At 42.3% G+C, this 16,366-nt stretch overlaps 1 protein-coding gene across 4 annotated transcripts in view; it reads left to right on the plus strand.

Moving 5' to 3' along the window:
* Positions 1-16,366, plus strand: part of LOC140362192 (chloride channel protein 1-like) — a 91,607-nt gene that overhangs the window by 6,588 nt on the left and 68,653 nt on the right. For all 4 annotated transcript variants that reach the window (XM_072448264.1, XM_072448261.1, XM_072448262.1 and 1 more), the window contains exons 2-8: positions 3,887-4,163; positions 5,321-5,452; positions 7,180-7,308; positions 7,385-7,518; positions 7,589-7,666; positions 9,228-9,306; positions 16,171-16,296. In XM_072448264.1, the coding sequence (XP_072304365.1) occupies positions 3,887-4,163; positions 5,321-5,452; positions 7,180-7,308; positions 7,385-7,518; positions 7,589-7,666; positions 9,228-9,306; positions 16,171-16,296 (955 nt within the window). The remainder of the gene's footprint in view (positions 1-3,886; positions 4,164-5,320; positions 5,453-7,179; positions 7,309-7,384; positions 7,519-7,588; positions 7,667-9,227; positions 9,307-16,170; positions 16,297-16,366) is intronic.

The raw sequence follows: 16,366 nt of genomic DNA on the forward strand, positions 1-16,366 counted from the left end.
TCTTCTGCAGCAGCTTCTACTGTTCTTACGTGTAACTTTACGTCTTCTGCAGCAGCTTTTACGCTTCTTACGTGTAACTTTACGTCTTCTGCAGCAGTTTTTACGGTTCTTACGTGTAACTTTACGTCTTCTGCAGCAGCTTTTACTGTTCTTACGTGTAACTTTACGTCTTCTGCAGCAGCTTTTACTGTTCTTACGTGTAACTTTACGTCTTCTGCAGCAGCTTCTACTGTTCTTACGTGTAACTTTACGTCTTCTGCAGCAGCTTTTACGCTTCTTACGTGTAACTTTACGTCTTCTGCAGCAGTTTTTACGGTTCTTACGTGTAACTTTATGTCTTCTGCAGCAGCTTTTACGCTTCTTACGTGTAACTTTACGTCTTCTGCAGCAGCGTTTACGGTTTTTACGTGTAACTTTACGACTTCTGCAGCAGTTTTTACGGTTTATTACGTGTAACTTTACGTCTTCTGCAGCAGCTTTAACGGTTCTTACGTGTAACTTTACGTCTTCTGCAGCAACTTTTGCGGTTCTTACGTGTCACTTTACGTCTTCTGCAGCAGCTTTTACAGATCTTACGTGTAACTTTACGTCTTCTGCAGCAGCTTTTACGCTTCTTACGTGTAACTTTACATCTTCTGCAGCAGCGTTTACGGTTTTTACGTGTAACTTTACGTCTTCTGCAGCAGCTTTTACAGATCTTACGTGTAACTTTACGTCTTCTGCAGCAGCTTTTACGCTTCTTACGTGTAACTTTACATCTTCTGCAGCAGCGTTTACGGTTTTTACGTGTAACTTTACGTCTTCTGCAGCAGTTTTTACGGTTCTTACGTGTAACTTTAAGTCTTCTGCAGCAGCTTTTACGGTTCTTACGTGTAACTTTACGTCTTGGACCGAGGCCGGATTAATGTCTTCCGCAGCTGCCGGCCCGAGCGGAGCGAGTCTCAGCGTGATAAATCTGCAGCGCCTTCCAAACGTTTCCGCTTTCATTCGAGCTGTTTGGGTCGACACGTGGTGCGGCCTATTTTTACAGAGACGCTCTCGCTCCAGCAGCAGAGTACTACGACTGCGCTCAGAGAAATACATGTTCCAGACCGCGCTCGGTGAGTGCGGTCTGGACTGTCGAAGAACCAGAGTGATGTACGTGAAGAGATTACGCTCTGTTCCCTTCTAGTGTCGATGAGGTCACTTCCTGGACCATGTGGAGTTTGCTTGTTCTCACTTGTTTAGATGATTTACTACATGTGTGTGTTTTTCCCCTTTTGTTTTCTGGGTCGACTAGTCAGCAATGAATAAAAGTATGGGTTAGGGTTAGAGTCCACTGGGTTAGGGATTAGGGTTAAGGGTTATGGGTTAGGGGTTAGGGGTTAGGGGTTAGGGGTTAGGGGTTAGGGGTTGGGGTTGGAGTTAGGGGTTAAGGTTTGGGGTTAGGGTTAGGGATGGAGTTAGGGTTAGGAGTTAGGGGTTAGGGGTTAGGGGTTAGGGGTTGGGGTTAGGGTTAGGGGTTAGGGGTTAAGGTTGGGGTTAGGGGTTAAGTTTAGGGGTTGGGGTTAGGGTTGAGGGTTGGGGTTAAGGGTTGAGGGTTGGGGTTAGGGTTAGGGGTTGGGGTTGGGGGTTAAGGTTAGGGGTTGGGTTAGGGGTTAGGGGTTAAGGTTGGAGTTAGGGTCAGGGGTTAGGGTTAAGGTTAGGGGTTAGGGGTTAAGGTTAGGGGTTGGGGTTGGGGTTAGGGTTGAGGGTTGGGGGTTGGGGTAGGGGTTAGGGTTAGGGGTTGGAGTCGGGGGTTAAGGTTAGGGGTTGGGTTAGGGGTTAGGGGTTAAGGTTGGAGTTAGGGTTAGGGGTTAGGTTAGGGGTAGGGGTTAGGGGTTAAGGTTAGGGGTTGGGGTTGAGGGTTGGGGTTAGGGTTAAGGTTAGGGGTTAGGGGTTAAGGTTAGGGGTTGGGGTTAAGGTTGAGGGTTGGGGTAGGGGTTAGGGGTTGGAGTCGCGGGTTAAGGTTAGGGGTTGGGGTAGGGGTTAGGAGTTAAGGTTAGGGGTTAAGGTTAGGGGTTGGGGTTAGGGTTGAGGGTTGGGGTTAGGGTTAAGGTTAGGGGTTAGGGGTTAGGTTAGGGGTAGGGGTTAGGGGTTAAGGTTAGGGGTTGGGGTTGAGTGTTGAGGGTTGGGGTAGGGGTTAGGGTTAGGGGTTGGAGTCGCGGGTTAAGGTTAGGGGTTGGGTTAGGGGTTAAGGTTAGGGGTTATGGTTGGAGTTAGGGTTAGGGGTTAGGGGTTAGGTTAGGGGTAGGGGTTAGGGGTTAAGGTTAGGGGTTAGGGTTAGAGTCCACTTATCAAATATGAATTTCAAGTACATTATCAAACAAACAAAGTGTTGCCATGGCGACTGAAGGCTTCTAGAAGTGTGTCAATGTTATGTGAGATGATTTGTTGCAGCTCTAATGCAAACTGTACATGAGAAACATGTAAGAAGTGCATATTTTTGCTCATATGTTCAGAATAACTGGTTCAGGGCACTCTGCGATTCAACATCCTAACATTTGATATCGTTAACATTTGATATGGCTAACATCTGATATGGCTAACATCTGATATGGCTAACATTTAATATGGCTAACATCTGATATGGCTAACATCTGATATGGCTAACATCTGATATGGCTAACATCTGATATGGCTAACATCTGATATGGCTAACATTTGATATGGCTAACATTTGATATGGCTAACATTTGATAAGGCTAACATTTGATATGGCTAACATCTGATATGGCTAACATCTGATATGGCTAACATTTGATATGGCTAACATTTGATATGGCTAACATCTGATATGGCTAACATTTGATATCGCTAACATTTGATATGGCTAACATTTGATATGGCCAACATTTGATATAGCTAACATCTGATATGGCTAACATTTGATATGGCCAACATCTGATATGGCTAACATTTGATATGGCTAACATTTGATATGGCTAACATTTGATATGGCTAACATCTGATATGGCTAACATTTGATATGGCTAACATTTGTTATTGCTAACATTTGATATGGCTAACATTTGATATGGCTAACATTTGATATGGCTAACATTTGTTATTGCTAACATTTGATATGGCTAATAGGGCTGGGTATTGCCAAGACCCTTGCGATACGATACGTATCCCAATACATTTTTTAAATAAGGGTCTTAAAAATTTACCAAATTTATGAAATGTCATGTTTATCCACCAAGCACTTATTTATAAATCCATTCTGCTCTAATAACTTCATACATCCAACCAACTGATCCAAATAGAAATATAAGGAACACATTCTAGTAAAGTACTGCATGTTTGTTTGGCCTGATCTGAACCTGCTGCAGCAGCAGCTTCTGCACAGATCCTGATCAGGACCACAGCTTCTCACCTCGACCAGAGGAGCAGCACTAACTGCAAATCGAAAGTATTATTCTTTAAGCGAGTATTAATCTCGCTTAAAGCCTACAGGCCACCACAATCTAATATATATATATATATATATATATATATATATATATATATATATATATATATATATATATATATATATATATATATATATATATATATATATATATATATATAATTTGTTTTTTAAACAAAAAATATATCGACTCAGTATTGATACGCGTATCGATACGGAGTCCGTGACGATATATCGCCGTATCGATATTTTGAACACAACCCTAATGGCTAACATTTGATATCGCTAACATTTGATATCGCTAACATTTAATATCGCTAACATTTGATATCGCTAACATTTGATATCGCTAACATTTGATATTGCTAACATTTCATATCGCTAACATTTCATATTGCTAACATTCCATATCGCTAACATTCCATATGGCTAACATGTGCTATGGTGACGTAGCTCTATGGGGAGTACCAGGAGCACCAGGGCGGCTCGGGGCGACGCGAGGCCACACGGCTGCTGACCGAGAGGCAGATCAAGAAACACGGCGGCCGCGGACTCGGGCGCAAGCACGGACTCGGCCGACGCAGCCACGGGCAGAATGGGTTCCAGAGCCGCTACAGCCGGTACCGGAGCCGGAGGCAGTCCAACATGGAGGGGGCGGCGGTGGAGGAGGAGCCAGAACCGGAACCGCCCTCGTCACTGAAGAAGAAACGCTCCGTCTCCAAATGTCGAGGTGAAAAAGATGCACCGACGGTCACGCTTTTAACGTCTACTTATAATATAGCATCAGAATAATAATGACGGTGTTATGTAAAGCAAGAAAGCGGTCAAATAGATCTGATTTTTTTAAAAAGAACATAAACATGGTTTATTTTGCTTTACAGTCAACTAATTGCAACAATAAAAAAAAAAATTGATGTATTATGATTAATATCTGGACTATACAGACTCTGAAACAATCATGAATATACTTTATTTAAATAAATATATATATATAACATACCCTATGGAATTATTAAATCAAAATGTTAAAAAAGTATAGAAAAATTCAGATATTTTACCAATAATTCGCTTTATTTGTTCATATTTTCAATCTGTATTTAAAAATCTCACTGTACTATAGAAATAATCGTTTGACTGGTCGACTACTGCAGTAATCGTTAGTTACTTGAACCATAAGGTGTGTTTATTCTTTCTTATTTCACCTGTTTGTATTTATTCATGAATATGTTTTATTTGACCTCATTAACAATGGTGCCATTAGGGATGTCAAGATTAATCGGTTGATCGATAATCGTGATTATTTGGCTCACAGTATAATCGCAAGAACCAAAAACTTATAATCAAGGCAAATTTAGAAGATTTTAATTTGTTTAATACAATTTAGAGAAAAGTGAAAATGTTCTAACTAAATTTGGTCTTTTTTTGTTAAATTAAAAGAAATGTGATAGATTTAGAAGCAAATTAATTCCTTTCTGCTCAGCCTTTGGTCAAAAACCTAAATGTAATTTTTTTTTTAATCTAGGTGTTTATGTCAAATTAATCATTCATAAAGTTTGATTTAATAAAGCAGGTCACACATGGAGGAGCGGTAAATGTGTGAAGAAAACAAAAAGGAAAGAAAATTTAGGATTTAATTGTTATTTTAGGCGAAATGTTAATAATCGCAAATAATCGTTAAATCGCAATGTTTCTCCTCACAATAATCGTTACACTAAAAATTGAAATCACTACATCCCTAGTTGTATAATAGCTTAAACTGTAGCTGCAATCCAAACATGTTTCCGCTGAGTGTGGCAGTGTAACACAAGGTGTAATCGCTGCGACTGGGCGGGGCACAGCGCACATATATTATTCCTGTCTGTGAATTGCAGTGTTTGATTTTGTCAGACTGCCTTTGTCGGGTGCAACGTTTCCTGGTGACGCGGCTCGGAGAGGACTGGATCTTCCTGGTGCTTCTGGGCATCACGATGGCCCTGGTGAGCTGGTCCATGGACTACGCCAGCGCCAAGAGCCTGCAAGGTACAACTGCAAGCTCTTTATTCACACAGAGGTCAGGGATTTGACTCATTTAAAGTGTTGTATCTCACTCTTCTTATATTCATGTCATGAGTGTTTAACGGGACACAGATGAGAAGGAGCACATTTATATATTTATATATTAATCTGCACTGTCCCATGTAAAATAAACGTAAACACTTCTGAGACAGCAGAGTCTGTTCATAAGATCAATATCAGAAGACCTAATGAGCCTAATCAGATTATTATCTGGAGTTAAAAGAATGTTCATTTCGGCTGCGACTCGCTTTTATTTGTTATTGATAATAGAAGAAGGAACAAAAGTATACATTGTTGTCCAGCTTGTATTAGACTATATGGGTGAACCAGCCTGTATTAGACTATACAGGGGCCCCTGCTTGTATTAGACTATGAGGGGGCACCAGCCTGTATTAGACTATACGTGGACCCCTGCTTGTATTAGAATATGCAGGGGCACCAGTCTGTATTAGACTGTGAGGGGGCATCAGCCTGTATTAGACTATGCGGGGGCACCAGCCTGTAGTAGACTATGCGGAGGCACCAGCCTGTATTAGACTATGAGCGGGCACCAGCCTGTATTAGACTATGAGCGGGCATCAGCCTGTATTAGAATATGAGGGGGCACCAGCCTGTATTAGACTATGAGGGGGCACCAGCCTGTAGTAGACTATACGGGGGCACCAGCCTGTATTAGACTATGAGGGGGCACCAGCCTGTATTAGAATATGAGGGGGCACTAGCCTGTATTAGACTATGAGGGGGCACCAGCCTGTATTAGACTATGAGCGGGCATCAGCCTGTATTAGAATATGAGGGGGCACCGGCCTGTATTAGACTATGAGGGGGCACCAGCCTGTATTAGAATATGAGGGGGCACCAGCCTGTAGTAGACTATACGGGGGCACCAGCCTGTATTAGACTATGAGGGGGCACCAGCCTGTATTAGAATATGAGGGGGCACTAGCCTGTATTAGACTATGAGGGGGCACCAGCCTGTAGTAGACTATGAGGGGGCACCAGCCTGTATTAGAATATGAGGGGGCACCAGCCTGTATTAGACTATGAGGGGGCACCAGCCTGTATTAGACTATGAGGGGGCACCAGCCTGTAGTAGACTATGCGGGGGCACCAGCCTGTATTAGACTATGCGGTGGCAGCAGCCTGTATTAGACTATGAGGGGGCACCAGCCTGTAGTAGACTATGCGGGGGCACCAGCCTGTATTAGAATATGAGGGGGCACCAGCCTCTATTAGACTATGAGGGGGCACCAGCCTGTATTAGACTATGAGGGGGCACCAGCCTGTAGTAGACTATGAGGGGGCACCAGCCTGTATTAGACTATGAGGGGGCACCAGCCTGTATTAGATTATGCGGGGGCACCAGCCTGTAGTACAACATTGTTTGTTGTTCCTGGGCTATTTTGTTGTATTTTAATCATATTTCATAGTCTACTGCTATTTCCATGTGTTTTGCTCTAAGTATATTACATAAATGACTTTTTACTTATATTTTTACAATGTGCAGAAGTTGAATGCATTTTGCACAATTGTTAACTGCTCCGCCCCATTACACCGATCCCTCAAAAAATCCTAGTACTGGTCTTAAGGAGAAAAACGTGTCCACAACTGATAATGGATCAAGATCAACATTATTTTCTAAGTTAAAATTTCTCTCCTGATCTTCCGCTCTTCTTCTCTTTGTTCCTCAGCCTATAAGTGGATCTATGGAGAGCTGAAAGGGAAGATCATCCTGCAGTACGTGGCCTGGGTGTCTTACCCTCTTCTCTGCATCCTGTTCGCCTCACTCTTCTGTCACCTGGTTTCTCCTCAAGCCATCGGTGTGTAACGAGTCAAACACGACTAAATATAAATGAACACAAATATATAAACACAGTCGTTTTCGTTTCTCTTCAGGTTCCGGTATCCCTGAGCTGAAGACCATCCTCAGAGGAGTGGTGCTGAAAGAGTATCTGACCCTGAAGGCTTTTGTGGCTAAAGTGATCGGCCTGACGATGGCGCTGGGCAGCAGTATGCCCGTGGGGAAAGAGGTGCCGGCCCCGACACGTTTAATCACAGATGATGTACATATATATATGAATATTTGTCCCTCTGGCCCAGGGCCCGTTCGTGCACATCGCCAGCATCTGCGCCGCCGTCCTCAGCCGCTTCATGTCGCTCTTCTCAGGAGTTAACCAGGTAATTTCACCTTGAGAAACGTATTTGATGACAGCGTTTTGTGTTGGCGTGACAACGGAAGGTCTCGGCTTGTGTATGAGACTAAAAACATCACAAGCTACGATGGTCAAGTGTCCGTTTTCTCAAGATTATTCCGCTATTAATGTTTAAATGGTCAATTAATGCAGTAATTATCATGTGTATGATACTGTAACTAATGATTATTTTAGTAGTCGTCGATTATTTCAGTTATTATTATTATTTCAGTTATATTTTGAGATTTTTTTTATTTTTTATTAGAACATAGATCAACAAAATACAACTACAACAACAACAACAAAAACAGAAAAAAATAATAAACTTAAAAGCCCAAAAAACACAATAAAACACAATTAACCCCCCACAAAGAATGAGTTGGACCAGGTAGAACATAAGGTGTAAAAGTAGAAAATAAGAGAGTTAATAAAGATGAAGAAGAAAAAAATATAATAATGAATAAAAGAGGAATTAAAGCATATTAATTTCTGAATAATTGTCCCATTTTTTCCATTGTTTTGAGACTTTTTGAATACATTTTTAACCAGAAATATAGTGACTTAATGCTTCTATATCGAGAATATTTATGAATAAAGTGGATTATTGAGAAAAATCGTAAATTGTTCATTCTTTTTTAACATATAGAGTTTTTATTTTTTGTTCATAACATTTAAAAAACATTATCAGTGACATAAAGTAACACAGAATGATTAAAAAGGAGCAGAAAGTAGAAAAATCCTATGTGATCCGCCCCTTTTTATTTCAACTCAAGTACGTCCCTGTTATGACCCCGAAGAGAGGTCATAGAGAGGTCAAGAGAGGTCGAACATATTTAAACGGACACGGAGACGAAGACAAGTTTAAACAAGTTTATTAGGTTTTCACCAATAATAAATGCCAAATTTCGAACCCCCGTGCCCTAAAAATCACCCCAAAGTTATAAAAAGAAAGGTGGACCTGGTGGGCCAGCCGAACAGAAATAAAATAGGAGCGACACCGGGCCAGCCCCGTATAGGGCCGTCGAAGCCGGTGCCGACACCTCTAACTAAAGCACAAAAATACGACACACCAAACCCCCTATCTAGCCCCAAACAAAAGCGAAAATGGGACTACCGGTCCCACCAGGCCAAACAAAACAGGCTAGTGCTATTGCTACTGAGAGCCAGCTGGGAGCAGGCGAGCCGAGTGCGTCTACGAAGCGGGACCGTAGCGGGATGGGCGGAGCCGAGCTGAGAGAGAGCCATGAGCCCATCCGGTCTCCATTTAAAGGCTCCAGGGCGCGCACCCGCGGCCGGGAGCCAATCTAATATAAAAAAACTAAACAGATCATTAGACAAAAACTGAACAGACAAAATATTATTATAACCAATAGGGAGGAAAAGTGCCCAGACCTAACAGTCCCTGTGATGGTTTCAGATGTTTGTGTTTTAGCGTCTGATGAGTCCAGATCAGTGATTTCATGGCCTCATTGTGACGGGCCTCTTCATGTTGTACGTGATGTGTGTATAATGTCCTTACACTCGCTGCTTCTGCTCTGGGTCAGTAGAATCCGTACTGTTACGGCGACATTCTGACCGTGGGCTGTGCTGTGGGGGTGGGCTGCTGCTTCGGGACGCCGCTCGGAGGTAAAAACAACACAAAAAAAACACTTTTCTGTTAGACACGTTTCATTTATTCAACTGGACTGAGTGTAATGCAGGGGTGTCCAAACTTTTTTTCACCAAGGGCCGCATTTTGAAACTTAAATGGGGCAGAGGGCCACAAACAACTTGACAATGTCGAATTTATTGAATGACAAAGTGAATCAATCGAAATGTTGCATTGACCTAATTGCGCTGAGCCTCCAAACCTTTAATTAGACCCAGAACATTAATATTAGGTTGTTATAACATCAATATGCCTGAATGTTCCCAATTTCACAGTAAGAAGTACTACTTTTTGTTGTTTGGGCCGACATAGCAGGAAGCTGGAGGCCCACAAAAATTGGTTTGAGGGCCGCATTTGGCCCCCAGGCCCTAGTTTGGACATGCCTGGTGTAAAGGGTCGAGTAGTCAAGTCGTGCTGTTTCTTTAAAATCACATGACTCAAGGAGAAGTAAAAAGTACTGACTCAAATAATGTCTTGAGTAAATAATAATAAATGTATGTAATCTAACATGTTTTTACGATTTTCAAATTTTGACTTTATTTGGTGTATTTAAACCTGTTGTATACATCCAATCCAATCAAACTTTATTTGTATAGCACATTTTACCAACACAAAGTCTCCAAAAGTACAAAACAAGCACAAGTAAAATGTTAAAAAATAAAATAAAAATAAATACATACAAACCAAATAAAAACGAATTAAAAAACAACATAAAATCTATAAAATAAATCCATATAAATTATACTTTTACAGCAATCGAGCGGGTATATCTGGAGAAAAGGTTGAAAAATCTGTTGAAAATGACAGGAAGTGACATCACACCAGGGACACTCGTTCCAGACAAAGTTTATGCAGAATTTAGACAAAGAAACAACTTTTTTGACTCTCTAAACATTAATTTAACAAAATAAAGTCGCTCTTCAAATATTTTTATTTATCCAAATAAAAAAAAAAAAGTGACATTAGATGAGTTTTGGCCCAGTGTTTGCTGGGTAATTTCCTTGTGTGATCATCAATTACAAACAGGAAGTGAAATTATAAACCTAAAAAAATGTGCTTTTCTGTGATGGCATTTTTAAAAATATTTTTTTAGCTCAATTCCAACTATATTTATCTTAACTGCATTTTTGTTCAGTGAGTCGTCTGACCTGTAGGGGGCACTTTACTGTAAATAAATGGGAAAAAACATGAATAATGCACAGATTCTTGTATTTCCTAAAGAATACACACAATAGTTCATCTGAAGAAGTGTTTGAATCATTTTGTTTTTCACTTAAAGCTTTGGTCACTTTCTCTGACCTTCTAGTGGTGGAAAGAATACTACTAATAATAAAGAAATATAGCCGCAAGCGGCAATGATCGGTCCTCGCCACGCCGCCGCCACGCCGCAAGAGGAGGGGGCGCTAACGCTTGTGTAGATGATTTTCCCCAAATATGAGTTTGATCAGACAATCGCCCTAGGAGGAGTTCGTTAAAGTGTGAAGCGTAAAAATGTGGTGATTTGAGCAATTTCGCGAATTTCCCATAAGGATATCATGGGATGTTTCTGTCATCGTTACGGTTACGCCGTACAAAATATGACTTTGGCTCTCATACTTTTATGATCAGGATTGCAAATTAGAATTTTGTGCAAAATATCAAATCAAATCAAATCAAATCAATTTATTTTTGTAAGGCCCAAAATCACAACAACAGTTGCCTCTGAGGGCCACAGGGAGAAATGAATCAACAATGTCTGTGGTGGCGATGGAGTCAGACAATGTCTGTGGTGGCGATGAAGTCAGACAATGTCTGTGGTGGCGAGGGACGATGTCCCAGGGTCCTCTGTCCTTAGACTCTCCTTCTCGGCCAGGAAAAACTACAAAAAAAACCTCTTTGGGAAAAAAGCGTAGAAACCTGGAGGAGTTCCAGTGAAGGAGAGATCCGACTCTCACAGACGGACAGACGGACACAAGGAGACTGGAACATGGACCCACTCTTCAGGCAGAAGAGGGACCGTCTGAGTCGAGCTGGACCCACTCTTCAGGCAGATGAGGGACCGTCTGAGTCGAGCTGGACCCACTCTTCAGGCAGAAGAGGGACCGTCTGAGTCGAGCTGGACCCACTCTTCAGGCAGAAGAGGGACCGTCGAATATAACGTCATTTGGAAAAACTCTATTGTTTATAGGCCACTCTGAAGGCCAAATAGTCAGAATTCAGGGAAAAGTTTGCGGCTCCGTCGCACAGAGACCGTAAAAGTTATCCTTAAAATTTGGATAACTTTAGATGCCCCACTTGTCCAGAGGACGTCCGCCGATTTTGAGGTTGGTGGGCAAAACGCCCTAGGAGGAGTTCGTCAAAGTTTGACGTGAACAAAATGGCTAACACCGCGTGTTTTCATTTTCAAAGGAAGATGGCGGCCATAGGGTAAGTCTGGGGGCGTGGCCACAATAATATTTTTTTTTGTCCTCACGAGAGGAATGCGTGTCCCGAATTTCGTAGCTTTACGCCAAAGTTGACCTCGGGGCGTCTCCCATAGGCGCAATGTATTTTGACTTTTGTCGGTGGCGCTGTCGCGCCATTTTTTAACTAAAAAAAAATGGCCCAGAAAAAATCAAATTTTTCGCCGATTCTGAATTTTGGGCAAAGTTTGGTGAGTTTTTGAGCATGTTCAGGGGGTCAAATTAGAGCTCAAAAAGCAGAAGAACAAGAAAAATAATAAAAATTAAAGCCGCAAGCGGCATCCAACGGCCCTTACGGGCCGCTGGCCTTCCCACTCTGCGCTTTCGACTTGATAAAGATGGCGCCCTTATTGTGTGTTGAATTAAAAAAGAACTTGACAGACGGCGACACATTGGACATGGCCAATCCAGTGGAAATAAACACAAATGTCGGTCAAATGTGCGGGTCCGCCACACAGAGACCGTAGCACTTAGAATCAAAATATGGGTAAGTTTTGATGGCCCGCTTGTGTAGATGATATTCTCCAAATATGAACTTGATCGGACAATCGCCCTAGGAGGAGTTTGTTAAAGTGTGAAGTGTAAAAATGTGGTTATTTGAGCGATTCTGCGATTTTCCCATAAGGATAACATGGGATGTTTCTGTCAACGCTACGGTTACGCCGTACAAAATATGACTTTGGCTCTCATACTTTTATGATCAGGATGGCAAATTAGAATTTTGTTCAAAATATCATGTCATTTGGAAAAACTCTATTGTTTATAGGCCACTCTGAAAGCCAAATAGTCAGAATTCTGGGAAACGTTTGCGGCTCCGTCGCACAGAGACCGTAAAAGTTATCCTTAAAATTTGGATAACTTTAGATGCCCCACTTGTCTAGAGGACGTACACCGATTTTGAGGTTCGTGGGCAAAACGGACTAGGAGGAGTTCGTTAAAGTGTGAAACATAAAAATGTGGATATTTGAGAGATTTTGCGGTTTTCCCATAGGGATAACATGGGAGGTTTCTGTCATCGCTACGACTACGCCGTAAAAAATAAGGCATTTGTCTGATTGGCTTTTTTGATCGGGACGCCAAAATAGAATTTTGGGTAAAGTTTAGAACATTTTGGTAAAACTAATTTTTGACCTTCAATGTTAATTTAAAGGTCACTCTGTAGGGGGCGCTATCGCGCCCATTTCAATTTTGTCATCATAAACTGGTCCAAACTAGAAAGTTTAACAACTGATTCAAATTTGGTCCTAATCGGACTCGTTTTGATCAAATGGGAGCAATTTTTAGATCTGCAATATTCCAAAATAAGTTGTCCAACTTTGCGGCTGCGCCGCACACAGACCGTGAAAGGTATCTCAAAAAATTGGATAACTTTAGATGCCCCACTTGTCCAGAGGACGTACGCCGATTTTGAAGTCGGTGGGCAAAACGCCCTAGGAGGAGTTCGTCAAAGTTTGACGTGAACAAAATGGCTAACACAGCGTGTTTTCATTTTCAAAGGAAGATGGCGGCCATAGGGTAAGTCTGGGGGCGTGGCCACAATGATTTTTTTTTTTTTGTCCTCACGAGAGGAATGCGTGTCCCGAATTTCGTAGCTTTACGACAAAGTTGACCTCGGGGCGTCTCCCATAGGCGCAATGTATTTTGACTTTTGTCGGTGGCGCTGTCGCGCCATTTTTTAACGAAAAAAAAAAATGGCCCAGAAAAAATAAATTTTTTCGCCGATTCTGAATTTTGGGCAAAGTTTGGTGAGTTTTTGAGCATGTTCAGGGGGTCAAATTAGAGATCAAAGCGCTGAAGAAGAACAAGAAAAATAATAAAAATAATAATATTTTTAGCAAAAACAATATAGCCGTTTCCACTATAACAACAAATTATACATCGTTTGAAAGCTCTAAGCCTTCCCCATGCCGCCATGGGGTGGAATCATCATTACGAGCGCTTACGCGCTCGTCACTCCCTATTCCGTCGGGATGCCCCGCCCACTCCCCATAGACTTCCATTGATTTGAGCAGATACAAGCATGGCCCATGCCTGCGGCATGGATTCTCGCGTACGGGACGATGCCAGGAGGGTTTTTGAAGGAATGCAGCGCTTCGCGCTGCTGTTGTAAACAATTAGTGAATGGGCTACGCCCATTCACTAATTGTTGACTATTTCTGTCATAGCAGGAGTAAGTATGCATGATCCATGCCTTCGGCATGGGCTAGTTCACTGTACTTGCCATGGGCGACGGGGCACCAAACATGCGGGCTGCGCCCGCATGTTTGGTAAGACAGTTGCAACGCTGCCTTCCGCAGCGTTGCGGGAGCAATAGGCCCTCCGCCCTGCTGGGGCTCGGGCCTAAATATAGCCGCAAGCGGCAATGATCGGCCCTCGCCACACCGCCGCCACGCCGCAAGAGGAGGGGGCGCTAACGCGCCCCAATTGTCCTTTTATTACGCCTACTGCTGAATCTGTGACGCTGTCACATCTTCTCCCCTTTGTTTTACCATCAAAAAGCTATTTTATTTTGAATTCTTGGCAAAATGTGCGGCTTTGCCGCACAGACACCGTGACTCTTTGAATGAAAATGTGGATAACTTTTGATGGTCCTGAAGATGAGTCTCACCAAATTTCAGGTTAATAGGGCTGACGCCCTGGGAGGAGTTTGTGAAAGTCTAAAGTGTAAACATGTTCTGGCGATTTCCCCATTGGAATAACATGAAAGGTTTCGGTCATCGTTACGGCAACGCCATAACAATTATGACATGGGTCTCATTGACTTTTTTGATGGGGATGGTAAAATTGAGTTGTGTGTCAAATTTCATATAATTTCGCAAAACTAAACATTTAACCTCCATATAAAATCTGTAGGGGGCGCTGTGGCGCCAAATGAATTTATTTCACTTCAAGTAGGTTTAGGGCAAAGAGTTTAACAACTGATTCTAATTTGACGCAATTCGGACTTTATCTGCGCAAACGGCAGAAATTTTAAATATGGGAGATTTCTGAAATTCTAGCTACAGTTTGCGGCTTCGCCGCACAGAGACCGTGAGAGGTATCAATGTAATTTGGATAACTTTTGATGTCCCACTCCTCAGTAGCATTTTCACCAAATTTCAGCTTTTTAGGGCCAACGCCCTGGGAGGAGTTCGTAAAAGTACGACGTTTGGAAAAACTCCGAAGTCATGTTTAGCCATTTTTGAAGCAATATGGCCGACATTTGGTTGGGTGGACGGCGTTGCCGTAATAATATTTTTTACTTCTCTTGTCACCATCTACCTCTGCGCCAAATTTCATGATTCAACGATCAGATTTTTTTTGGGTCATTTCCCATCTCTCAATGCATTTTTGGTACATTTGGGGGTGCTGACGCGCCAATTTTTTTATTTTAGAAAAGGGAAATAGCCAGAATGTAGAGAGGCACGATTTTTAGAGGTGTGAACATTTTTGTGACTTTTCGTCAATGTTCACTGGGTGAAAAATAGGGGGGTTGGTCCCGAGAAGAAGAAGAAGAAGAAGAAGAAGAAGAAGAAGAAGAAGAAGAAGAAGAAGAAGAAGAAGAAGAAGAAGAAGAAGAAGAAGAAGAAGAAGAAGAAGAAGAAGAAGAAGAAGAAGAAGAAGAAGAAGAAGAAGAAGAAGAAGAAGAAGAAGAAGAAAGAATAATATTCCGATGCGAAAACAATGTTTCCCATTTTTCAAATATCATAAACTATACATTTTCGGAAAGCGCTCGCACTTTCCTACCTCATGGTGTGGGTCCCTGGTCACTGACGGGTACTTTCGATAATTTTGAGTGGGCTCCGCCCACTTTATGTTTTTGGCCCTCTATACAGTAATAATGTTCAATTTTTGCATTACATGCTTATATGCACGGAACATGCAAGAGATGGGGAACATATTCGTGAGCTACTTAGCGCAAATGAGTGCTTTATATGGGGATGACGACCGCTTCGCGGTCGTCATCTCAATGTAAAGTGCTTGTTTAGTGCGCACTTTTGCACGGGCTTCGCCCGTTTACAACGGTAATGTTCCATTTTCCTACTACTAATTAGTATGCACGGGGCGTGCATGAGTGAAGGAGTGCGTTAGTGAGTGTTTGGAAGTGGGCGAGCGCTTCGCGCTCGATTTCGTGCGCACTACGTGCGCACTTTCGCAGCCGTGCTTCGCACGGCCTTACGAGATTAATAGGCCTCTCGCCAGCTTGTGGCGCTCGGGCCTAATAACCAAAACTTTACCTCAAAACTGCATCAAACAAAACATCACTCAAGTAGATAATGCACATATGGTGATTACAAAAAATAAGATGTCTTTACAAAGTGACTACAGTAATTTACAAAGTGACTACAGTAAATGTAACGTGATCCACATTTGAAAGAGGCACTTTTAGCCTGATTTGACAGCTTCTCCTCGCTCTTCCAGGGGTGCTCTTCAGTATCGAGGTGACGTCCACGTACTTCGCCGTCAGAAACTACTGGAGAGGCTATTTCGCCGCCACTTTCAGCGCCTTCATCTTTCGAGTCTTGTCAGTCTTCAACAAAGACGCAGGTAAATACACTCAAACGTCCAGCTCTAAGAAGGTATAATGTGTGTCTTGTATTATTATTGTATTTGTTCT

The sequence above is a fragment of the Eucyclogobius newberryi genome, unplaced genomic scaffold, assembly GCF_026437365.1.
Source record: "Eucyclogobius newberryi isolate DKJ021-1_F unplaced genomic scaffold, fEucNew1.0.hap1 SCAF_16, whole genome shotgun sequence".
Lineage (NCBI taxonomy): Eukaryota > Metazoa > Chordata > Actinopteri > Gobiiformes > Gobiidae > Eucyclogobius > Eucyclogobius newberryi.